This window comes from Pinus tabuliformis, chromosome 6 (genome assembly GCF_031772625.1).
Source record: "Pinus tabuliformis cultivar Carrire ecotype Pingquan chromosome 6, CPIR1, whole genome shotgun sequence".
Lineage (NCBI taxonomy): Eukaryota > Viridiplantae > Streptophyta > Pinopsida > Pinales > Pinaceae > Pinus > Pinus tabuliformis.
The window spans coordinates 1,600,315,507-1,600,341,322 of NC_142292.1; the positions used below are offsets into that span (position 1 = coordinate 1,600,315,507).

Sequence of the window (25,816 nt, forward strand, 5' to 3'; positions counted from 1 at the left end):
CAGATCCGATCGGCATATCGCAATCAGCGGAGGCTATCGGAGGCTATCGAAGGTGACCATATGACAGTTGCGATAGCAATCAGTGCGGGTCAACGAGGACCGTTGATCGACAGCCCAAGTTGAATCGCAATATCGCGTCGGCACAATGCAAAGGAATGATTACCAACGGCCCGGGGCTTATGCGATGTGCGATTGCGATATCGCCATATCGCATCGGAGTAACACAAAGGAGCAGGGCCGATATAAATATGGCTCACGATAGCCAGACCCGATGGGATTATAAATGATATTTGATATATTTTGAGATCCGTAAAAAGGGCTTTTTCTACATAAAATTTCGTTTTCGTTAAATAAACGAAAACCAAGGGAAATGTGATTTTGGGGGATTTAACAGACCCGAAAGGGTTTTTAGACGCAACAATATATGTTTTAAGTTCCGAAACGAGCAGGATTTCAGGCGGGCCGTAGGCGGTAAGTGGTTTTGGCCAGGCTCCGCCCGAGCCCATACATTGGTTGCCACGTGGCTAGGCGCCGGAGAGAGCAAACCACCCTTTTCGGGCAGGTAATCTCCGTGTGCGTTAGCCACCTGAAATCAATAACAGTCGTTGATCAATGATTACTTGCGATGGCGACTTAAAGGCGGTTCCGATGGAATATAGGGCGGAATTCATAATATTTGAAGTCCGATAAACAGTGATTTGGCGGATTTTTCCCGTGTTTTACAGTGTTTCTCTGTGTAAACAGAGAACACTATTTTTGGGGATTTCAAAGGCCCGATGGTCCCTTCCGTTGCAGAACAGGGGGCCACCTCCCCTAAAAACGTTATGCCATGATTGCTAATGCTCAGAAGGGGATTCAAGCCGACAGAGGCCGGGAGCAAGAGAGCCCAAGAAGGGGAAATGAACAGACAACGCCGATTGGCTTTAAAGCCACAGACTGACAAAGATAGAGGCAAGCAGTACTGAGACCTATGTTGCAGGAAACGTGGTATAGAGGTCTGTTTCCATACGGAAACGGGTACGAAACGCGGAAACGCGTTTGGTACGGCCCTGAAACGCATTTCTGGCCGTACTGCCATGTTTCCCGAAACGGAAACGTGGCCAGTACGGCCGGAAACGCATTTCAGGGCCGTATGACCCACGTTTCCTCATTAACTTGTGTTTTTTTTATTTTTTATTTTTTAATTTGTTTTTTAATTTACTTTTAGGGTATGTTACTGACTTCTTGTTGCTTCTAGATGCGTGTCTAAAGTTATAAAAGTGAATTTTTGCCCTAGTGTTGATATGCAGTTCATCAAGAAGTTTGAGGGATACGCAGTTCATGGTAATGTTAAATTCTTAAAGTAAAAGTGATATTCTCCTTTATTTTTCATTTTCATCCTTTTACTTAAATTTTTAACATTACCATGAAATGACTCAGGATGTTTGAGAGTGGTTTCGCCCTCATTGGATTTCATATGGAGAAAGTAGAATTTTAGATCGCACTCAAAATCCAGCAGACTTATTTGTTTTTCAGGATTTCAGGATTGGAGGGATTGCAATGTTTCCATTGGATTTTATCATGTACTAGGGTATGGAACTTGTATTTAATCAAGAGAACCAAGCCCTCTATGCATGGGAAACTCCCAATGATCAAGATCATTTAGGGTACTAGGGTATGAAACGTGTATTTAATCAAGAGCACTAAGGTCGTTCGACTATATAGGAGGAGACTCCCAATACAACAATGGTCCTTCTAAAGAGTGGGATGTGGATGCAGAAAATCCTGATTTGGATCTCTCTCTTGCAGCCTTATAGTCTTTATTGTACTTGTAGCCTCATATATTAATATAAGTAAAGGTTGATTTTGAGATTTGGATATATAATAAAAGTTGCTTTTGGATATTCCGATATTTTTATTTTCATTATGTGATCATTCATGAGTAAATATGATGTAAATTAAATCTTAATGTTTAAGTGTAATAAATTATGATGTATCATTTATGCTTTATGATTGCACATATATATATATATATATATATATATTCGCGTTTCCCCGTTTCCAAAATTTGGGGAGGTCGCGTTTCGTATCGCTTCCCGTTTCGGAAACTCATACCCGTTTCCCCGTTTCGTGCAACTTAGACTGAGACAGAGAGTGAAAGAAAGAGTCTGTGTACTTAGAGAGGCTTGAGGGATTCAAGCAAAACTCCTGTTGTTTGCATCTGTTGTGTTGAGACTCAATTTGAGCTCACACTTTGTAAAACTCTTCTCTTGAAGACATAATAGAGAGGTCACCACTGAAAGCTGGACCAGGAGACGTAGCCCAAGAGTTTTAGGTGAACTCCATATTAAATTTGTTGTGTTTATGTGTGTTTGTCTATTATGTTTCTCTAACTGCTCATTGTCTATATTATTCGCAATCTTATCGATCCATTGCACTAAGTAGAGTATAAGACAAATCCATGCACATGAATATGTAATACCTTAAAAGTAATCTAAGATCTTCATTTTCAGATCAAGTGGTATCAGAGCTTTTGGTTTTTGGTTTGTTAAGGTTAGACAAACTTGTGCTGGATTGTTGAATGCTAACTAGGTCAAAGCTCAAATTAGGAGAAGGAGAACTGGTTGAGGCTAACCTAGAAATTGAAAGAGTTTATCCTAGGAGGAAAATGGCAAAACAAGTCTCATTGGAATTAGAATCTCAGTTCATGGACAATTTCATAACCATGAGAGCCATAGTAGAAGAGATGTATCGGGAATTTAAGAAGCATCGAGGTGAAAGCACCTCAACACCCGAACAAGGCAAAGGAATAGAGGAACCTCTTCTAGTTGCCCATTCAGAAGGCAAAAGGAAAGGGGAAGAGCCTCCTCCATCAACACTTCCTTCTAGCCCTGAAAATAAAAAGAAGAAAACATCTTTGATTAAATTAGATGTAAAGTTTGATTTGCCAATATATGATGGAGAATTAAATGCAGAAAAGCTAAATAACTGGATTAGACATATTGATGTATATTGCAGGGTGCAAAACATTGATTCAGAAACGAGAAAGATTCAGCTGGCAAGCCTTCGCCTTGGAGGAATTGCCCTAGTGTGGTGGGAAGGCAGGACACAAGCTGATTTGAAGAAGCATGGTAAAATTCTTTCTACCTGGAGTGAATTTGTTTCTGCCATTAAAAAACAATTCTATCCACTAGCTTATATGCAGCAAGCAATGATGAGTTGGCAAACTCTTCGCCAATTAAAGGGGAAAAGTGTACAAAGCTATACCCAGGAATTTAGAAAAAAGAGCTTTAATTCTAGGCATTTCTCTAGACTCACCTGAAACTTTGTTGAAGTATATAGGTGGTGTGCATAGCTATTTGGGCACACCATTCTCATGTTTAACCGTACTAGCATAGATGAGGTATCAATTCAGGCTAAACATCTAGAGGCTAGAAGCACGAATGTAAACATAGAGATTGGGGGATCATCAAAATCCACTGCAAGCAAGAACAAGGAAAAGAAGAAGCAGAAATGGAAAGAGAGGAAAGCAAACGCTGTACAGAAAGACAAACCTTCATGCAGTCACTGCAAGAAGGATGGACACGATGATGAACATTGTTGGTCTTTGCATCTGGCGCTGAAACCCAAGAAGTTCGATGGCAAGAAAAAGAAAATTGTTGCTGCTATTCAGAAAGATTTGGGGTCAGACTCAGGTGACGAAACAACAGTCACAGCCATAGGTATAAAAGGTAAAAATTCTGAAGCATCTACTAGTAATTCTGCACAATCTATTGATAATGAAGAAAATGAGAGGAAAAAACATGAGCTTTTTCATATTAGAGTTATTTCCAAACATCAAAAGATTGATACTTTATTTGATAGTGGATCACAAGTAAACTTGATTTCTGAAGCAATTTTAAAGAAGTTGGGATTACTAACCACACCTCACAAGAAGCCATATCCATTAAGTTGGATATGTGATAAAGCAAAGCTACAAGTCACTAGACAATGTAAACTTAGGTTTGTTATTGGGTCAGCATTTGTAGATGAGGTTGAGTTAGATATAGTTCCCTTGGATATATGTGGAATTGTTTTAGGAAGTCCTTGTATGATAGAAAAGCCATTTTCTATAGAGCTGAAAATAAGTATCAACTCACTAAAGATGGAATAGAATATATTGTAAGAGCTCATAAACTCAGAAATAATTACTCCCATAAATTCATGGCAAATGAAAAGAATTGTAAATTCATGCAAGCAATTTTTACTAATGGTTGTAAAGGAAAAGAACCCTGATAAAACCAATGTATTTGAGGGCTATAATGCTAAACAGAAAGCTGATTTAGAAAAAGTTGTTTCAGAATATGATATCCTATTTCCAGAACCTAAAGGTCTACCACCCAAAAGGGAAATTGTACATGATAATCATTTGCAGCAAGATGTTCCATTGCCTAACATCGGAATGTACAGGTTATCCGCTTTAGAGAATGCAGAGATCAAGACGCAAGTACAGGAGCTGCTTGATAAAGGGTTCATAAAACCAAGCACATCACCATGCGGATCTCCAATCGTGTTGGTGAGAAAGAAAAATGGTTCATGGAGGATGTGCATTGATTATAAAGCACTAAATAAAATAACGATCAAGAATCGTTATCCTCTTCCTCGCATTGATGATCTATTAGATCAGTTGAAAGAAGCAGTTTACTTTTCCAAGTTGGACTTGCGTAGTGGCTATCATCAAGTCAAAGTAGCAGAACAAGATGCATGGAAAACTGCTTTCAAAACGAAGCAAGGGCTGTATGAATGGTTGGTTATGCTTTTTGGCTTAACTAATGCTACTGCCACTTTCATGGGAATTATGAATGATGTACTCAGGCCTTTTATTGATGATTTTGTAATTGTATATTTAGATGACATTCTTGTTTTTAGTAAAACATGGGAAGAACATTTGAAGCATGTAAAGCAGACTCTAAATGTTTTGAAAAGAGAAAATCTCTATGTTAAGTTATCAAAATGTGAATTTGGCAAAACATCTTTAAATTATTTGGGTCATATTGTAGGGGGTGGTGAATTGAAGATAGATCCCTCTAAGGTTGAAGTCATTGTGAACTGGCCTAAACCCAAATCTGCTACAGAAGTTAGGAGCTTCCTAGGAGCAGCACAATATTGGAGAAAGTTTATTGCTAACTTTTCCTTGATTGCAGCTCCCTTACATGCTTTAACAGGATTGAACAAGGTGTTTCAGTGGGGAGGCAAACAGCAGAAAGCCTTCGACACCTTGAAAGAAAAAATTAGTGCAGCACCAGTACTAGCACTCCCAGATCTTCAAAGATCATTTGAGATTGAAACAAATGCCAGTGACTATGCCATGGGAGCAGTGTTGATGCAACATGGTAAACCCATATGTTATCATTCTGAGACATTTAATTCTGCAGTAGTTAATTATCCCACATATGATAAAGAATTGTATGCATTAGTACAGAGTGTGAAAAAGTGGAAACATTACTTAATGGACAAAGAAACAATTATACATATTGATCATCAACCACTTCAGTATTTGCATTCACAAACTAAATTGCAGCAATCAAGACACTATAGGTGGATGGGTTTTCTACAGCAGTTTCATCTTGTCATCAGGTATAAGAAAGGCATATACAATAAGGTTGTAGATATGTTATCAACACCAATCATAAATGCATCTACTATACTTAAGCATAATTCGGTATTGCATGAAAGCTATATTGAATAGTACGCTCAAGATGTAGATTTTAAAGATGTATATGCAACTTTAAGTCATGGCAAACAAGTAGAAGAATTGGATTATCATGTTAAGGACCAACTCTTATATCATTTGGAAAAGTTATGCATTCCATAAACTGAAAGAGTTAACATAATCCGAGAAGCACATACTTCTCTTATATCCGGTCATTTTGGTGTAAGTTAAACAATTGCACAGCGGCAAAGGTTTTGTTATTGGCCAAGAATGCATGAAACAATTTTTAAAAATATTAAAAGGTGTACCATGTGTGCTAAAAGCAAGCCTAGCAATAGAAAATTAGGCTTGTACACTCCACTGCCAGTTCCTTCTCGTCCTTGGGAAAGTGTTTCCATGGACTTTGTTGGGGGATTGCCAAAATCTAGAAAAGGTCATGACTATTTATATGTTATTGTGGACAGGTTCAGCAAAATGTGTATTTTAATACCTTGTAACAAGTAGATTACAGTTGAACAAACAGCAAAGTTGTTCTTTCAGCATGTATGGGTTCATTTTGGGTTACCCACTTCCATTGTATTTGATCGAGATTCCCGATTTGTTTGGAAGTTTTGGTCAAAGCTGTGGGAATTGATGGACACTAGACTGAAGAAGAGCACAGCCTTTCATCCACAAACAGATGGCCAAACAGAGGTGGTCAATAGGACAGTGATCCAATTGCTCAGGGGTTATTGCAGCAAGCATCAAGCCTTGGGATGAACATTTGTGTTATGTGCAACATGATTACAACCATGCTAAGCACTCTTCTACACAAAGATCTCCTTTTGAGACTTGTTTTGGTTTTACACCAAAGTCTCCATTGGATTTTGTCTTTGGAAAAGACATAGTAGTTGATGGACACAGTGATGTGGACAAAGCAACCAAGTTCATTGAACAGATCCAAGAAATTCACCAGGCAATGCAGAAACAGCTAGAACAGAGCCAGGCCAAGTACAAGGCAAGGCATGATAAGCATCGAATTGAGCATAGCTTCCAAGTTGGTGATCAAGTCTGGTTGTACATCAACAAAGACAGAATGCAAGGTGAAGGTAAGAAGCTGAAACCAATAAGGTATGGGCCTTTCAAGATACTTGAGAAAATTGGTGAGAACGCTTTTCGCCTTGATTTGCCAACTTACATGCACATCTATTCAGTAATTAATGCAGAGAACTTGAGACTGTTTGAACCTTCATTGGTTGAAGATCCCGAAGAACAAAGTCAATTGCCTTCTATTGATGATCTGTTGCCTGAATATCTCAATGAGTTGCAGGAAGATACAGTTCTCGACAGGAAGGTGAGCACTATGCACAGAAGGGATGTTGAGTACCTCGGAATTGGACTCAAAAGTTCAAAACCAAGCAGTGCACGATGGATAGAAATTGGACAAGTGAAGAAGCTTTATCCTCACTTGATCAATGCTTAAAAACCAACTTTTGGTGGTCCAAAAGCTTTTTCAATGGGAAAACGTGACCCAAAATGGATTCAAGAAACCCTCTAAGTATTTAAAAATCAAAATTATCGCAAAAGGATGAACCTTTAAAAATGGTGGATTACACTATCGAAAGCGAAAAACACAAAAAACAGTGAAAAACAGGTCTATCAGAGGCTTAGACAGTGATTCACAGGAGCCGTCGGATCTGGCCGATCAACGGTCCAGATCCGATCGGCATATCGCAATTAGCGGAGGCTATTGGAGGTGACTATATGACAGTTGCAATCGCGATCAGTGCGGGTCAACGAGGACCGTCGATCAAGCACATAGATCGACGGCCCAAGTTGAATCGCAATATCACGTCGGCACAATGCAAAGGAACGCTTACCAACAGCCTGGGGCTTATGCGATGTGCGATTGCGATATCGCCATATCGCATCGGAGTAACACAAAGGAGTAGGGCCGATATACATATGGCTCGCGATAGCCGGACCTAATGGGATTATAAATGATATTTGATATATTTTGAGATCCGTAAAAAGGGCTTTTTCAATGTAAAATTTTGTTTTCGTTAAATAAACGAAAACCAAGGGAAACGCAATTTTGGGCGATTTAATGGACCCGAAAGGGTTTTTAGACGCAAAAATATATGTTTTAAGTTCTGAAACGAGTGGGATTTGAGGCGGGTCATAGGCGGTAAGTGGTTTTGGTCGGGCTCCGCCCGAGCCCATACACTGGCTACCACGTGGCTAGGCGCCGGAGAGAGAAAACAACCCTTTTCGGGCGGGTAATCTTCATGCGCGTTAGCCACTTGAAATCAATAACAGTCGTTGATCAAAGATTACTTGCGATGGCGATTTAAAGGCGGATCCAATGGAATATATGGCGGAATTCATAATATTTGAAGTCCGATAAACAGTGATTTGGCGGATTTTTCCCGTGTTTTACAGTGTTTCTCTGTGTAAACAGAGAACGCTATTTTTGGGGATTTCAAAGGCTCGAGTGGCCACCTCCCCTGAAGACATTATGCCATGATTGCTAACGCTCAGAAGTGGATTCGAGTGGACAGAGGCCGAGAGCCAGAGAACTCGAGAAGGGGAAACGAACAGATAGCACCGATTGGCTTTAAAGCCACAGACTAACAAAGACAGAGACAGGCAGTACTGAGACAAAGAGAAAACAGAGACAGAGAGTGAAATAAAGAGTTTGTGTACTCAGAGAGACTTGAGGGATTCAAGCAAAACACACGTTGTTTGCATCTGTTGTGTTGAGACTCAATTTGAGCTCACACTTTGTAAAATTCTACTCTTGAAGACATAATAGAGAGGCCACCACTGAAGGATGGACCAGGAGACGTAGCCCAAGAGTTTTGGTGAACTCCATATTAAATTTGTTGTGTTTATGTGTGTTTGTCTATTATGTTTCTCTAATTGCTCATTGTCTATATTATTCGCAATCTTATTGATCCATTGCACTAAGTAGTATAGACAAATCCATGCATATGAGTCTGTAATACCTTAAAAGTAATCTAAGATCTTCATTTTCAGATCAAAGGCAAGCATGGTGCTGCAAGCACATGAGACATGTTGTGTGTCAACATGGTTCAGCATACCACTTGGGACAGCTGTGTGGCAACATAATCAACTTCAGAACAATGATGGGACACAGCATGTTGGGACAGAACTATGATGGGACAGCAATGACATTGTGCAGCAGTGGCACAATGGGATAGCAGCAACAGCAAGGTGTTGCAAGTACATGGTGCAGAAATAGTACTTGGACAGCAATGATGCTTGGTGCAGCAAGTACATGGTACAGTCATGATTGGTGAAGCATGATGAGATGCAACATAGTGATGATGGGTGCAGCATGGTGCAGCACGGTGAGGTGCAGCATGATGACGAGATTCAACACAATGACAAGTGAAGGAGTCACCTTGGAGAATCAATTGAAGCAACATGTCTTCAAATGATCTCACATATCATCTTCTTAGAGATGATCTATGCTCTTATCTAGATAAGTCAAAGTGTTGACTTCTATTGTAAATGTACTCTCTCTCTCTCTCGCTATCTCTTTGCTTAAGTATTGAAGAACATATAAGAAGAATAGATCAAGGGTTCCCCACATTAGGGTTTGTCCCTGGCTAGCGCCACATCTTGTGTCCTCTTGTCTTGGCTTGTCTTCTGCGATCTATGTTTATGTTCTATCTGCAATTTACTTTAATGCTGATGTGATTGCTAATCTGGAAAAGATATTGAGCTAACTGTGAAAATTTAAATAAATTGCTCTAAGCATATAACATACCTAAAATTAACATCCCAGAAGCTTCCAACTTATTCCTCTTCTTTAGGCACATGAAAATATACTAGACAACCAAAGATTCTAAAATGAGAAACATCAGGTTTCTTACCAGTAGAGACTTCTTCGAGTGTCTTGAAATCCAATGCTTGATGCGGGCTCCTATTTTGAACTATACAACAATGTTGGCAGCTTCTCCCCATAAAAACTTTGGTAGGCCTTGATTGTGAAGCATGGCACGCATGGCTTCCATGATTGTTCGATTCTTCCTTTGAGCAATGCCATTCTTCTGGGGAGTTTATGAGATAATTGTCTCCCTCTTAATGCCAACCTTTATGCAAAAGTCATTGAATTCATTTGATTCATACTCTGTTCTATTGTCGGTCTTCAATATCTTGATCTTCTTGCCTATTTGATTTTCCACCAACACTTTGAAAGAATAGAACCATTTGAACACTTTATCCTTCCTCTTCAAGAAATAGATCCATGTTTTGCAACAGTACTCATCCACAAAGATTGCATAATATAAGTATCCTCCCAACGATGTTATGGGTAACATACCAGACAGGTCATAATGGACCAATTGAAGAATATTGATTGTGTTGCTCTCACTAGAAGGGAATGGTCCCTTTGTATGTTTCCCAGTTGCACAACCTTGACAAACACCTTCATGGTTTATGTTAAACTCGGACATCCCTGTGACCATCTTCCTTATCCAGTAAGGCTTTGTAATGTAAATGGGCAAATCTTCAGTGTCATAGCTCAAATTGAAGTGAAATATCGCTTGCCAAAGCTCCCAAAGGACTTCCTCCAACTTGATAGAAACCATGAACCCTAAACCCAAGAGTAAATGCATCTTTAGGGTTTCCTTACCAAATACGTACCTTTCCATCAACAAATGCTACCTTGAAGCGTTTATCTTCCATCGTTGAAATAGACACCAAGTTCTTCTTCAAATCGGGCACATACAATACTTCTTGTAGATGAATGGTTTGACCTTGATTCAAGTGAAGAGTGATAGTGCCTATCCCTTTCACGGGGTAGGTGGCATTATCTCCAAGTATGATCTTCAAATTAGTCTTCTTTTCAACCAAATTTGAGAGGGCCTCTTTGTATCCAGTGAAGTGCCTTGAGGCTCCACTATCAATCAACCAATGATCCAAAGTATCTGAAGGAGAGGCAGTAGATAGAGCAGAAATAAGATAAAACTCATTTTGTTTTTCTACAACATTACTTTCATCATACCTGGCATTTCTTGTCCTTTTGGGAGGTCGACCATTTCCATTTCGAGCAGCGAGAGCATTCCTCTTTTCTTTGTTGTTGAACCTTTTGTCACTTTAATTGCCATTGCCTTTGAAATTGTTGTGGTTGTTGTTGTCATCATCCCTTGGAATATTCTTCTTGAGAGGACACTCTCTAGCATAATGGCCGAACTTGTTGTAATTGTAGCACCTTCCTTTTCTTCCTTCCTTGAATCCTTGACCCTGTCTCCTTAGAACATCATTATTCTTCATTTTTGCATGAGCGAGGAATGTTGTAGGTTCATTTTCATTTGAGGGCTTGTCTCTCTCCATCGTCCTCGTCTCCTCTTGAGTGCATCTAGCCCATAATTCATCAAAACCAAGTATCATGTTGTTGTTGAGAATAATGGTGACAAATACATCCCAAGGTCTTGGAAGACCTCCAAGTGCAATGAGAGTGAGCTCCCTGTCAGCAATAACTTCTCCAATAGATAGTAGATCATTCTTGATTTTAGTTATTCTCATGAAGTAGGGATTAGATAGACTCCTCTTTATCCATCTTGATGTCCTTCAACTTGTTTTTGAGAAAGAGGATTTGATTTGCATTGTTTACTTTGAGTTTGAACATCCCAACCAGCTTATCATGCATCTCCTTAGATGTTTCCAAATCAGAAATATAAGCAACCAAATGCTTTTGAATGGAGTCAATGATAACTTTCTTAACTTTGACGTCACATTTTCTATACTTTGTCTTAGCAGCAACCGGTGCATTTGAAGGAGACTCCACCACTTTTCCCTGCACATAGTCCATTGTATCATGCTCATCCAAAGTCAAGTCCAAAGTCATTTTCCATGCATGATAGTCAAATTTGTCATTGAGCTTATCCTCAGTGTTGAAGTAAGATGTAGAAGCCATTGAGGCTTGTCCTTGACTAACAGATGTCTCTTAGTGAGTGCTTTTCTCTCTCTTGCTTGGGCTTTGTCTTCACCTGGGCTCTGATACCATGTTAATTTTAGTTAACAATGGTATGTTTTATGCTTAGCACAATTACTTCAATGTCCTTTTAGCAGCCCAATGACAATTTCCAATTTAGTTTCTAATAGCAATCATATTAACCATAAATCACATTGATAGTAACTGTATATAGAACATGAATAACAAAATGCAGAAGACAAGCCAAGACAAAAAAACACCAGATTTGGCAAATGCCAAGGAAAACCCCAATATGGGGAAAACCCTTTGATCAATTCTTTTTATTATTATATCAAATTTTCAACACAGAGAGAGACAGAGTACAATAAAGTCAAAATTGACTTGCCAAATGATGATCAAAGTAGCCCTATCAAATCTGAAATTTTCTGCAATAGTCAACAACGCTAACCAGAAAGTCAATGTTGGTCAAAGCAACAACAAACTATCCTCAAAGTAGCTCTGTCATACCTAGTCAAACTCGCCTTCTAAGGTGGTCAAAGTCAGCCCAAAACAGTCATGAAAACAACGGTCAAACTTGGTCAAACTCTGCAATTAGGCTTGCAATCAACCCTGTGATTGGTCTACAGTCAAAGTCAACATAATGCCTCGGTTCATATGCTAATAAATGCAGCCTGCCAAAAACAAAATTCTGACCCAAAAGTCGTAATCAAATGTGGTGTTATGCTCTTGACCTGCGAGAATTTCCAGAATGCCAAATATACGAAGAAATACAACCCAGAACACAGAATAAAATGAGAAAAACAACGATTATTTTATTATTCAGAGATAAAATCAATGTTCACTTGCCTCTTCGAGGGGGCAACCTCCAGCAGAGCAGAGCTTGATTGCAAAATAAGACTTGATGATCTCTCCCTTCTAACTACGACTATTTATAGCTAAATGACCTTCAACAACCTAACAACTAGTGGTCCTTTGCATAACATGGGTTAACCACTTTATTTATTAATTATGGCCCATTTGCAACTAATTGTGGTCTCTTTCTTAAATATGGGTTAACCACTTACAATTATTAATACGGGCTTTATTGACTCTTTAACTAACTATGACTATGACTTGACCCTATTGGGTTTATTACATAAATAAATGGGTTAGGGTTGGACCCTAACATGCCCTCCCCCATCAAAAGCAGCCTTGTCCTCAAGGCTGAAGCTGCGGAAACTACTGAAGAATAGTGGTTGGTTCCCAGGTCGCATCTTCTGGAGAGGTGTCTTTCCACTTGACGAGGACTTCCTTGATCGTGCGGCCGCGCAGATGTCTTTCACGAATATCGAGGACTTGTTCAGGTTGGAGCCAAAGTGAACCTTCCTCATCCAATTCGAGTAGACTGGTTTGAATTCTGCAATTGTTCCCCACCACTTTCTTGAGGCATGATACATGGAACATTGGATGGATTTTTGAAGTTGGTGGCAAGGCCAACTTGTAGGCTACTGCTCCAATGCGCTGAAGTATTTGATAATGTCTGTAGATGGAGCTAATTTTTGGCAGCCCTTTTCTTTGAGTGATGTTTGCTTATATGGTTGCAATCGCAGGAATACCTGATCCCCTTCTTTAAATGTGCGCTCTGAACGATGTTGGTCTGCCTGTTGCTTCATTCGATTCTGAGCTTAATGGAGATTATCTTTAAGATGAGGTAGCATGGCGACACAGTTCTATAGGAGTTGATCAACTGCTTGCACCTTAGAGCATCCAGGGATATAAGAAATAGGTGAAGGTGGAAGTTGGCCATACACTGCTTTATATGGAGTCATCGTGGTGGCTTCATGATAGTTAGTATTATACCACCATTCAACTAAAGGTAGCCACTGTACCCATTGATGTTGATTTTCTAAAGTGAAGCACCTTAGGTATGTCTCCAAACATTTGTTGACTGATTCAGTTTGACCATCAGTTTGGGGATGATAGGCAGTACTTAGTTGGAGTTGGGTGCCTTGTAGATTGAAAAGTTCCTACCAAAAGTTGTTGGTGAAAGTCGGGTCATGATCAGACACAATGGAAGTTGGCATGCCATGCAGTTTGAAGATCTGGTCCATGAAAGCTCGAGCCACCAAAGGGAGGGTAAATGGGTGGGGTAGAGTGCAAAAATGAGCATATTTAGAAAGTTTGTCCACAACCACCATGATGACGGATTTGTTGCCCGACTTTGGAAGACCAGTAATGAAATCCATAGAAACATCTGTCCAGACGGAGGCAGGGATTGGCAATGGTTGTAAGGTTCCTAGTAACTTAATTGTTTCTCCTTTTTGGCGTTGACACACATCACATTCAGCTACAAAAGTAAGAATGTCATTTTTCATGCCCATCCAAAAGAAAGGACGACGAGTGTAAGCATAAGTCTTCTGAAAGCCTGCATGACCTGCAGTGGGAGATGAGTGCAACTTTGCCAAAATGCGAATTTTGAGGGTGGATGTCGGCGATATAACTACTCGATCCTTTCAACACCCAAGGCAATGTCACAACCACTCATGTTAATCGCAAACATGTGGGTCTTTAGGTGGTAGTCTCCCATTTGAAGTTTAATATTTTCGCAGCGGCCTTCACATTTCATTGTCCCCCTATCAACAATTAGGACCTGGAAATTAGAGGCTGCTCTTACAAAACAATGAACAGCTTTGGCGACCCACTTATGGATAAAGTTATGAGTGTTGCCACTATCAATCAATACTACTATAGGGCGATGTTTAAGAAAGCCTCTAATTTTGAGAGTTTGGGGTGCAGAAATGCCCGCCAAAGCATGTAGCGAGATAACTGGTTCATTTGGCGTAGCTGTGAGATCATTGTCCTGCTGGGTTTCCTCAACTTCATCCTTTGGCCCCCCAAGGGGTGGGGCTTCCTCAAATGAGCTGTGATCAGTAACATCAATTTGAAAGAATTTTGGTTCCTTGCATTTATGCCCCAGGGAGTATTTGTCATCACAGTAGTAGCACAATCCTTGTTTTCTTCTTTCAGCCATTTCTGCTGGAGACACCTTTTGAACCTTAAGTGTTTGGGTAGGGCCCTGAGCCTGGGTGGAACGCCCCTTGGCTACGAAATTTGGACGAGTAGACTGGGCAGCTAAGGCAAGTTCTACCTCGACAGCCTTTTTGCAAGCATCTATCCATGTAGGTGGGTGGTGCATCCGGACATGTGCTTGGATGGATTCTTTGAGACCACTGATGAAACACTCCAAGTAGAATTCATCTCCTAGACCTTCTGTTCTGAAGGCCAATGTCTCAAAGGCTGCAATGTAGTCTTTTACTGTGCCTGTCTATCGGAGCTTAGTGAGACAGCCCAAAAAATTAGATTCTCGGTCAAAGCGATCACAAAGGGCTTTTGAGAACACCTGCCATGTTATGTTCCCGAGATAACATTTCACATGCCACTGCCACCATTGCCATCTTTCTTGGTCCAAGTAAAGGGCTCCCACACGTAGTTTAGTTTGATCATCGCGGATATCATTCAGGGTGAAATATTGTTCCATTTGTGCTACCCATACTGCCGGATTAGAGCCATCAAATTTATACATGTCCAGCTTGGGTGGCCGAGGGTGGGAATGTTGGTGATTTCCATGGAAGTGAATATGATGGCTAGATTCTCCTTCGAGGTGTTCATCAATACTATGCACCTCCTGATGATACCCCGCCATGCTCTTGGTGATTAGTTGAAGCAGTTTTGAAATGGCGTCCAATTGTTCCTTGAACGAATCCAACCTTGATTCAAGGTGCTCAATCTTCTCATTGGCCATGACTTGAGCTCTGGTTTCTACCCTACACAGATCTCGATCACTAGAAGTCATCCGAAAAAGTTTGGGACCGCCCGAAAAATGAGGCTGACCCGTGAGTGGTACCACTACGATCAGCTCATCGCCCTGAATCTTATGGGCTAAGTCTCTTGTAAGCGTCCCAAGGAGGACTCGGACTTTTTTTTTTTTTTACCAAACAGAGTAAAACTAACTCCCTGCGAATCAATACTGTAGTGGCCAAAATCCAGAAAACTTGATCCTGCCCAATGTCCTGTGAAAATTGGGCCCAGACTATAGCAGCAACAAGCTTCACTGCGCAGAGCGTCAGATCTACCTGCAAAACCCCAACTGCTGAATGTGAGTTGTACTGCGGCGACAGAACCCCAACTGGTGGATCTGATTGGTGTGGCGGCAACAGAACCCCAACTGGTGGATCTGATTGGTGTGGCGGCAACAGAACCCCAACTGCTAGATCTGAATTTTACTGCGGCGGTAGAACCCCAACTAGTGGATCTGATTGGTGTGGCGGCGACAGAACCCCAACTGCTAGATCTGAATTGTACTGCGGCGGTAGAACCCCAACTGGTGGATCTGATCTGGCAGATAAGATAATGGGCGATCTTTAGAGAGCCGAGGGAACTATGGTCACAAAGGAGTGTCAGGTGCTACAGATCGCAACATACGGGTCCATCAATAGTACTCGGCCCAATCTTTCAGGGCACTAACTAAGGAGGATCAACCGTACCCTTAGTTGTACTACCTGACTACCCTATCGTACGTGTGAGTAATCTCCCTGAGTGTTGTTCTCAGTGTACTGTAGCAGCAAGACGGTCGATGACTTATCTAAGGCGAGGTTTCAGGTGAGCCTAGGGGGCTTCTAATATACCCAGAGGGTACGTGGAGTGTAGTCTGTGCACGGTTTTGTCTAATGTGCTACTACTCGAAGGGGTACCCACATGGGTCACAAGGGAGTCCAACAAGCGTGACCACCTCTTGTATTTCCTACGTGCATGCCTCCCAAAATCCGCAGGTTTATGCACTCAACGACAGATCCTGTGGTTTAAAGACGCCAAAACACATCTCTAGCCTAAAAAAAAATTGCAAAAATGGAGGTACCACAGCCCTGGAAAGTGCTCTGATACCACTTGTTATGCTCTTGATCTGCAAGAAATTCCAGAATACCAAATATGCGAAGAAATACAACCCAAAACACAAAATAAAATGAGAAAAACAGCAAGTATTTTATTATTCAGAGATAAAAGCAATGTTCACTTGCCTCTTCAAGGGGGCAACCTCCAGCAGAGCAAAGCTCGATTACAAGATAAGAATCGATGATCTTTCCCTTCTAACTACGACTATTTATAGCTAAATGACCTACAACAACCTAACGAATAGTGATCCTTTGCAGAACATGGGTTAACCACTTTATTTATTAATTATGGCCCATTTGCAACTATTTGTGGTCCCTTTCTTAAATGCGGGTTAACCACTTACAATTATTAATACAGGCTTTATTGACTCTTTAACTAACTATGACTATGACTTGACCCTATTGGGTTTATTACATAAATAAAGGGGTTAGGGTTGGGCCCTAACATGTGGTCAAAACACCCTTGGTCAACGCTGGCCAAACTTGCAATAGACTTTGCAATTTTGGCCCTGTAATTCATCCTTCTACTGCCACACGTGAGGAAAAGAGATGCCCAATAAGTTGTATGAACCAATCAGATGAGGAGAGAGAAGAATGTGTGAGATTAGATGATACCAAATGAGGCTTGAGGTGTCTCATATTTATACAAGTCGTTGAGGGTGAAGTGACACGTGTCTTGGGCTTCACGAGCCTACATGATGATGTCGCCGACTTTGACAATTTGCACATGTGTGAGCATAAATTCAAAAACACATTTATGCTTATCCAAATTTAATGATCTTTACGTCAATTTTGGTCCTCTTGAAAAGAGGAATTCAATGCAATAATTATCTCCATCAAATGAGCTATTCAAAGTGGAATTTGGCCCTAGTTGCCAATTTTAACAATAACCTTATTCCAAAATAAGGAGCATCCACACAAAATAGCTCATGTGCATATAATCTAATACAGATTTTGTGGTTAGGCACAAAACAAATGGGTGTCGTTCCATATGGAAGAATTATCACCATAGGATTTTTAACTTGTTAACGCATCTCAAAATGTCCACAAGACACTACTGCTTGTCTCCATAAGACACCTTTGAACTATGTTGATGGAAAACAAAAGCTATTCATCAAACAGTGATTAAAATACACATGAATGGGCTCTTCTCCAAAGGTCAGCTTAGAATTAGAATGGTCAGAAATGATTCAGTTAGTCAATGAACAATTAAAATACAGGTTACCTTTGAACTACGTTGATGGAGAACAAAAGCTATTCATCAAACAGTAATTAAAATACACATGAATGGGCTCTTCTCCAAAGGTCAGCTTAGAATTAGAATAATCAGAAGTGATTCAGTTCGTCAATGAACAATTAAAATACACGTAACAATACTCATATTGAAAGAACAACTTAGCACTTATGATGCATAAGCTCTAAAACCGAATTCGTTGAAATAGGCCGACGTGTCCCGAATCCAGCGAATCGGACACAATTCGTGTCCGGAAATCGGGACACATCGTGTCCAATTGGGACATGATCGAATCTACATTGTGTCCCGATTTCCGGACACGAATCCAGAAAAAGTGACCTACGCTGCCTAAAAAAGGCGAAATTTGTTGTTCTTTTTATCATTTTCACTTCTCTCCTTTGCAGTAGGTTTGTTGTGGGTTTGCTGTGAGGGGTTTGGAGCAAGGAGCAAAGGGTGTGGGAGCGTTTTCAAGGAGATTCAAGCAACAGGTAAGTGCATTTCCTCTCTATTTTTTTGCATTTGTATTACAACAGTTTGCATATGCATTTCTTTTACAAATTTGTGCATTTTTGGTTTATTTTTTTATAGTATTCATGGCTCAATCAAGGGCAACAAGGAAGGGGCAAAGGAAGGGGAAGAATGTCCCCATTGGAGATGCCCCTCCTCCCCCAATTTCATCAGAGTCTGCTACAAGTATTCCCTCTATTGCAAGTAATGTTGAGGAAAGACTTCCTCCTAAAGGTAACATTGAGAAATATCCCTTGTGGAAATATGTCACAAGAAAAAAAGGGCCAAACAGCAAGGTGAAGGGAGGAGGCAATGTGAATTGGAGATGCAACTTTTGCCACAGTACTTTCACGAGCACATATTTCTGTGTGAAAGGTCATTTGTTGGCTTTACCAGGTTGTGGAGTTGGAAATTGTGCAAAAGTTCCTTTACAAAAAAGGAAAGAAATGGAAAGAGAGTTCAATGTTGGTATGGCAAATGTGGTTGCAAAATAAAAAATAAAAAAACCAAGAATGATGACCCCCTTCCATTTTTGAGGAAAGGCAGCAACAAATTCCCATTTGAGAGTTCTAGTGGGAGACAAGCAGCAAAAAGAAAGGCAATTTCACTTGGTCCAATGGACAAGATTTTTCAAAAGGAGAAACGGGAAGAGATTGATCTCACCATTGCCTTTTTCCTATCAAAACTTCATATCCTTTAATGTTGCACGCTCACCCCTATTATTGAGATGTGTCGAGCTCTAACTCAAGGGGCTCCATCATGGTATGTGCCTCCTGGTTCAGAGAAGCTTAGAACCACATTGTTGACGAAGGCAAAAAAAGAGGTGCAAAAAATGCTTGAGCCTATTAAAACATCATGGCCAACATCTAGGGTTAGCATTGTTTCTGATGGATGGACAAATCCAGCATGGCACCCAATCATCAACTTCATGGTGTCGTCCTTGAATGGTCTAATTTTCTTGAAAGCAGTGGATACACTTGGAGAATACAAGGATGTACAATATATGGGTGAGTTGTTTATTAAAGTTATTGAAGATGTAGGTGTTGATTCTTATGTGCAAATCATTACAGATAATGCACCTATTTGCAAGGTTGTTGGCATGATTGTGGAAGCTAAATATCCACAAGTGTTTTGGACACCTTGCATTGTCCATTCATTGAACTTAGCACTAGAATCCATTGCTTCTAATGTGCTTTGGATTGGTAACATTATTGACGATGCACGGCATATCCGTAACTTTGTACAAAATCATACAAATGCCCTCACTATCTACAAAGAATACATCAATCTATCATTGTTGAAGATTGCGATATATGGTTTGCCTCTTCATTCATCATGTTGAAGAGGTTGAGGGAGGTCAAGACCACTCTTGGGGCCATGGTTATTTCAAAGTCTTGGTCTTTTTGGAGAAAGACAGATCAAGTAGCCTCTAAAAGAGTGAAGGACACAGTGCTAGATGATGCTTGGTGGGAGAGGGTAGATCTACTTATTCAGATCATGGACCCTATCATTTCTTTGCTTCAATTTGTAGATACAGACCAACCCATCCTATGAGAAGTTTATGAGGGATGGGATTCCATGATTGAGTCTGTGAGGAGCCTTATTTTACAGAGTGAGTGCCCCGAGTATGAGACATCACCAGAGGCCTTCTGTGGTACTATACAGGATATTCTTGTCAGTATATGGGACAAGAATTGCACACCTTTACATTGTTTGGCTCACTCATTGAACCCAAAATACTACAGCCATGAGTGGTTGAATGGTGGGCCTTCCCGCAAATTCCCTCCTCACATGGATGGTGAAATCTCATAGGGGAGGAAAGACGCATTCAGGAAGGTTTTTTAGGATAGAGCATTGCTTGATGAGGTGGAGCATGCCTTTGCAAAGTTTTCCACTGGCACTGGTCGATTTGCAGGACATGATCTGATTAGAGACAGGGGGGCTAAGAATCCCTATTCTTGGTGGGCAAATCATGGGGCAACAAGCTCTCCTCTACAATAGTTAACCATGAGGCTCCTCTCTCAGGTGACTTCATCCTCTTGTTGCAAAAGGAATTGGAGCACATATGGGAATTTGTAGAGTGTTAAGAAGAGCAGGCTTGAGCAGTCCAGGGCGGAGACAATGGTGTATGTGCACACCAACCTTCGTCTTATTTACAGGCAGAGGGAAGAGTGGTTGAAGGGAAAGACAAAGATGTGTGATGTCTTTCCTGATGATATGGGTCTAGACAACAATGTTGAGTTGGCATTAGCCAACATGGATCTCAATGATCCAATGCTAGAGCCTAATAGATTCGATGATGGTGATATTGTAGAGGGGTCATCCTCCACACCAGCAGATGCAGAGACGACTTTGGACACAGGGGAGGAGGATGCAGCAGAGGAGAGCAGTGGTGACCATGATGATGAGGACAATGATGTTGATTTTGATGATGACTATGAGGATTGACGACTCATGAGTCATGAACTACCAAATGCCTTGAGGCTTGTATACTTGTAGTTGTTTTGCATTTTCTATTTCTATTTGCCATTGCCATTGCACAACCTATATAACACATTTTGATTTTGATAACTTAATGAGAAAACTATAGTTCTCAGTGTTTTTATCTTACTATCTTGTCTTTCTCCTATCGGATCATTGATGAATTGAATATGTATTATCATTTATGAATTTAGAATTTATCATTTATCATTCATGTGACATGTCACAAATTACAATTGTATTTGAATTTTGTATGTACTATGCATGCTATAATGTTACTAACTTACTTTGTAAACAGTAAAACTTACATCTAGATGAAGATCTATGTTTGAAATCAATGAATTTGTATCATGAATGAGAATTTGTGTAAGAAATATCTAATTTTTAATATATATATTTTTAATAAAATAATATATAACGTATCCGAACGTGTAATGTTCCGGGGGGTCAACGTGTCCAAATCTGACACTCAAATCACCGTATCCAACGAATCCCGAATCCACGTGTCAGGTTACTTAGTGCATAAGTAATTTCAGTAATCAACCACACAGTGCTTCATTCCAAAACGCAGCTTAAGCCTATAATAAAGAATTATAATCAGAAGGCAGCTTATAGCTCCAACAATGCAGCAAAATACAAACAAGTTCATGGCATGTGGACTTGTTCAAATGAGCGGCCTGGAGTTACAATGATAGAGAGACACTTCGAACTCTACCAATCAGAGATTCAAGAAACAGATTATATGCTACACTAGCGCTGAAGTTAAGTATAAAACGTATCTGCTACACTAACATTGATGTTAAGTCTATTATAACCATCTGCTTGAATGCACCTAATCTTAGTCAAGAGGCACTGAAGTCCAGCCTATTATAACCAGCTTCTGGAATGCTCCCAGTCTTAGTCAAGAGTTGACTGTTGAACCCAATGTATGCTAAGAACTACAATTTCATTTTACCATGTTGTCAGTTGGGACAATGAATATCTGGGTTCAATGTATGTTAGAACTGCAATTTCATGTTACTAAGTTGTCCATTGGGATCATGAATATCTAGCTGAGAATTTTAGATTGGTCTTCCCAAGGAGATTCTAAGGACTGGGATATCTGTCATTAGCTTCTCTAACTCCTAGTGTTTGTCACGAAGTCACTTGACTCGGACTAACCAACAACTCAGCAAACCCAAAATGGAGATTTGTTGACCCAACAAATTTGACCCTAATGGTATGAGTTTTGATCAGAATGTCAATTGAGTCGACTTGTTGAGAACCCACCATGCTCATTTGATACTTTATCAGTATTTATCTCTGTTATACAGAAATACACTCCCCCAATTTTTGGGACAGGGAAAATGAATGGGGCACGTAACTTTCCCCCCATGCGCCTTTTGGGGAAACTTGGAGAGGTGCAAAGGGAGCGTTTCCCTACATCCTCCTTTTGGGTAACTCGAAAAAGTGCAAGCAGAATGTTTTCCTACATCTCCTTTTGGCGAAACTCAGTGAAGTGCATGGAGAGTGTTTCCCCATGTCCCCCTTTTAGGGAAACTTGGGGAGATGCAAGGGGAACATTTCCCTTCTCAGTGGGAGACGTTTCCCCGCATCCTCCTTTTGGGGAAACCTGGGAAGATGCAAGGGGAGCATTCCCTTTTTCAGTGGAAGACGTTTCCCCACACGCCCCTTTGGATGAAACTCAGTGAAGTGCAAGGAGAACGTTTACTCACATCCGCTTTTGGGGAAGATTAGGGAGACGCAATGGGAACATTTCACCATAGCCCCTTTTGGAGGAACTAGGGGAGATGCAAAGGGAATGGTTCCTTTAGTGGGGAATACTTGGACAGCCCCACAATGTTTTCCCAATGGCCTTAAGAAAGTTCATCTTTTTAAGACAAAGATATTAAAACCTTAAAGCAAAAAGCAAATGTGAACATTTATTTCATAATTTCATTCTCGGTGACTTGTCATTGTTTCTAATTATTTTTTTTTTTTTTTGGGGGGGGGGGGAGGACTTTCGACAAGGTCTCCTATGTCCAGGAACTTAATGTTTTCCATCCCATTTCTTAAATTTTGGAGGTGTCTAGACACATCCCGGGAAACACCCCATGCATTGTCCTGAAAACTTAGTGCAACGTTAATATTCACCGAGGAAAGCTGTTATGACTACCTAATATTGCCATAGACAGGGCCATCAACTTCAATTTTGCTTCTATCAAATAGCTTTGGGGCGGGTGGGGGGGGGACTTTCGACAAGGTCTCCTATGTCCAGGAACTTAATGTTTTCCATCCCATTTCTTAAATTTTGGAGGTGTCTGGACACATCCCGGGAAACACCCCATGCATTGTCCTGAAAACTTAGTGCAACGTTAATATTCACCGAGGAAAGCTGTTATGACTACCTAATATTGCCATAGACAGGGCCATCAACTTCAATTTTGCTTCTATCAAATAGCTTTCATAATTGGCGGCAACCACGGGAGGTTTAAGAGGCATTCATGTGTTGGTTTCACAATGTGAAAGTTGTATGACCCGTTTCTTAATTTGTTGAAGTTGGCTTCACTAAGACATTATGCTTTAGATTTTGATCAGGCAAAGCTTAAACATCAAACGTAAATCCATATTTATTAGGTAGCTACATTCACACTTATGACTTGGGTGATCTAGGAGGTCTACACCAGCCCTATTACATTTACAATAATCACAATCTATCCATTACAATAACAAAAATGATTGATCTCTATACAGTCCATATCGGGACGATAGATATCAGCCATAATATTTCATCAGGGTACAAACTAACAGTGCAGGAACCCAATTAAAGTAAGCACAGAAACGCAACGGTAAACAAAACCCAATGCCTTTTTAAAGTACAGACGGGACTGCAGTAAATTTGCCATGGAATACATCAGATCCGCAGATTAACCAGAGTTAGTAAAACTAGATTCCAAAATAGTAGAAAGCAAAACTCAAAAATTGCAAAAAAAAACAAAATAGAACTATTAGGCTATTTCTCCATAAAAATCCAGAAACCCAATACATGTGAAGATTCAGCCAATGAAATCAATAGCAAGAAATAGATTATCAATGGAAAGAGAATAAATTTAAGTACCCCGCTAGCAATAATCACGCCAGCAACGACAGGAACGAGAGTGAGATATGTCAACCAGGCCTCCCTCTTAACTGTTATGAGAAAGGCAAACACAGCAGTGAAGAACGGGGTAGTCGCCCCAACCGCTTGATTGAAAGAGACGGGCAGGAAACGCAAGGATATATTGCCGCCCACTACAGAGGCACAGAAAATGGCGCTGAGAGTGGCGATCTTAGTGAACTGCTCCCGGGATCGAATCGGCTGCATGGGCACAATCTTAAACCAGACTATGATCAGATAACTGAGCAGAGAACATGCGGTCATGTGGCACATCGTCAGGAATAGGGGGAAGCGAAACCCATAGTTGCTCAGCAGGTACTTATTCAGCAAGATGACCCCGATGTTGGCGCTGAACCAAGCGCCTACTAGCCCTACTGTGAACAGACCTGATGCCATTGCCTGCCCTGCCAATCCCTCAGAATCCCCAAATTGCTCTCTGATTACTATCCGGAGGGTCGGGGATTGAAAAGGCCCGTCATTGAACAAATTACATGACTACCGGATTCAATTGTGATGTGGGCGTTTGTTTTATTCGTTTTTTTTTCTTCTTTAGAGGATTGAAAGAGCATACTGTCATGATGAATTTGGATGAATTCCATGGAAGACAAAGCAACATGCAGAAGATTCAATGGTGTTGTTTATTCTGCGCGCTCATTGCGCGGATTGCTTATTCTGTTGATTTTTTTTTTTTCTTTTTCTTTTAATAACGCAGGATGGTCAACTAAGGCGCAAGCGTTTGGAGTTTGAGTATAAATCTGTAGCAAGGGCCGTCCTCTCTGCATCCCGTCCTGTCAGAACCCAGGGCCTTCCGCCGGCGTTAAATATTACATCAAAGTACCATCTCACCGACAGAATGGGGTCTCGAATATGTGGAAAAGTCCGGCATTGGGTGAATATCGTTGTATTGGGGTTTACACTGTTTAGGTTGGGATAGATATCATTAACTTATGCCGTAGTCTAACTACCCTGAGCAGGGGTTAAATTTGACGGGTGATTCTATCTCTCAAGGAAATTTTTTATGATGTTTTTATTTTTAAACTGTCCATCATATGACTTTTAAAATTTATTTGTACAAGTTTCATCTAATTTCAAATTGTACAATAAAAGAACAATAGTTGTGAAATAATTTTCAAACCAAAAACATAATGTGCATGATTTCTCGGTTGGATACAACGACCCTTTTGGTGGCTCCCAGCCTTTCCCAACAACCGACTTTGCAGACAAAAAGTTGTGTTCAACTTCATTTCGAACAAAACCCAACAGTCTAATTTACTGCACAAACCGCTGTTGAAAGTCCAATCCAATTTTTTACAACAAATACAAAACAAAGCTCAATTTTTTACCTAACCCACTACTCAGAATTCAGCTGGTTTAATATCCCAAAACATATCTTGAAGATCTAATGTCAACAGAGAAAGAAACCGGGACTCCAGGTAATCCGTCTCGAATTCGTTTACCTTTTAGTTTTATTAGATACGTTAGTACATCTAACATCTCTTGTCGTTGTAGACTGTAGTATAGTGATGACTCGATGAGTATTCCCGCCTATCACGCGGCCCGCGGGTGACCCGGGTTCGATCCCCAGCAACGACGAGTTTTGATTTCCAATTTCTTCGCGGAAATCAATTGCAAACGGCGTGTTTTGTTTTCCAATTTGCCCGCGGTAATCAATTACAAAATAACTAATATTTAGTATTTGGTTTTCCAATTTCAAAATTAATTATTTAGTTTTTACCACATTTTCTTGCTTCAACTTACATCACCCAATATTAATATGGTGTTGTAAGACTTAACAGAAGGCATTCGAAATCAAACGAGTCCAAAACCGCAACAGACATGATCTTGATCGAATATGGGAGCAACATGTCGAGTCAATAATCTTCACGGGAATCAGCCCAGAAAATAAGCCCATCAC

The 25,816-nt window shown here is 40.4% G+C and overlaps 1 protein-coding gene across 1 annotated transcript in view; it reads right to left on the reverse strand.

The window, feature by feature from the left end:
* Positions 1–24,756, reverse strand: part of LOC149264970 (putative sugar phosphate/phosphate translocator At3g11320) — a 53,341-nt gene extending 28,585 nt beyond the window's left edge. Inside the window, exon 1 of the mRNA XM_089429045.1 lies at positions 23,863–24,756. Within this exon, the coding sequence (XP_089285171.1) occupies positions 23,863–24,297 (435 nt within the window). The 5' untranslated portion in view covers positions 24,298–24,756. The remainder of the gene's footprint in view (positions 1–23,862) is intronic.
* Between the last annotated feature and the right edge of the window lie 1,060 nt (positions 24,757–25,816).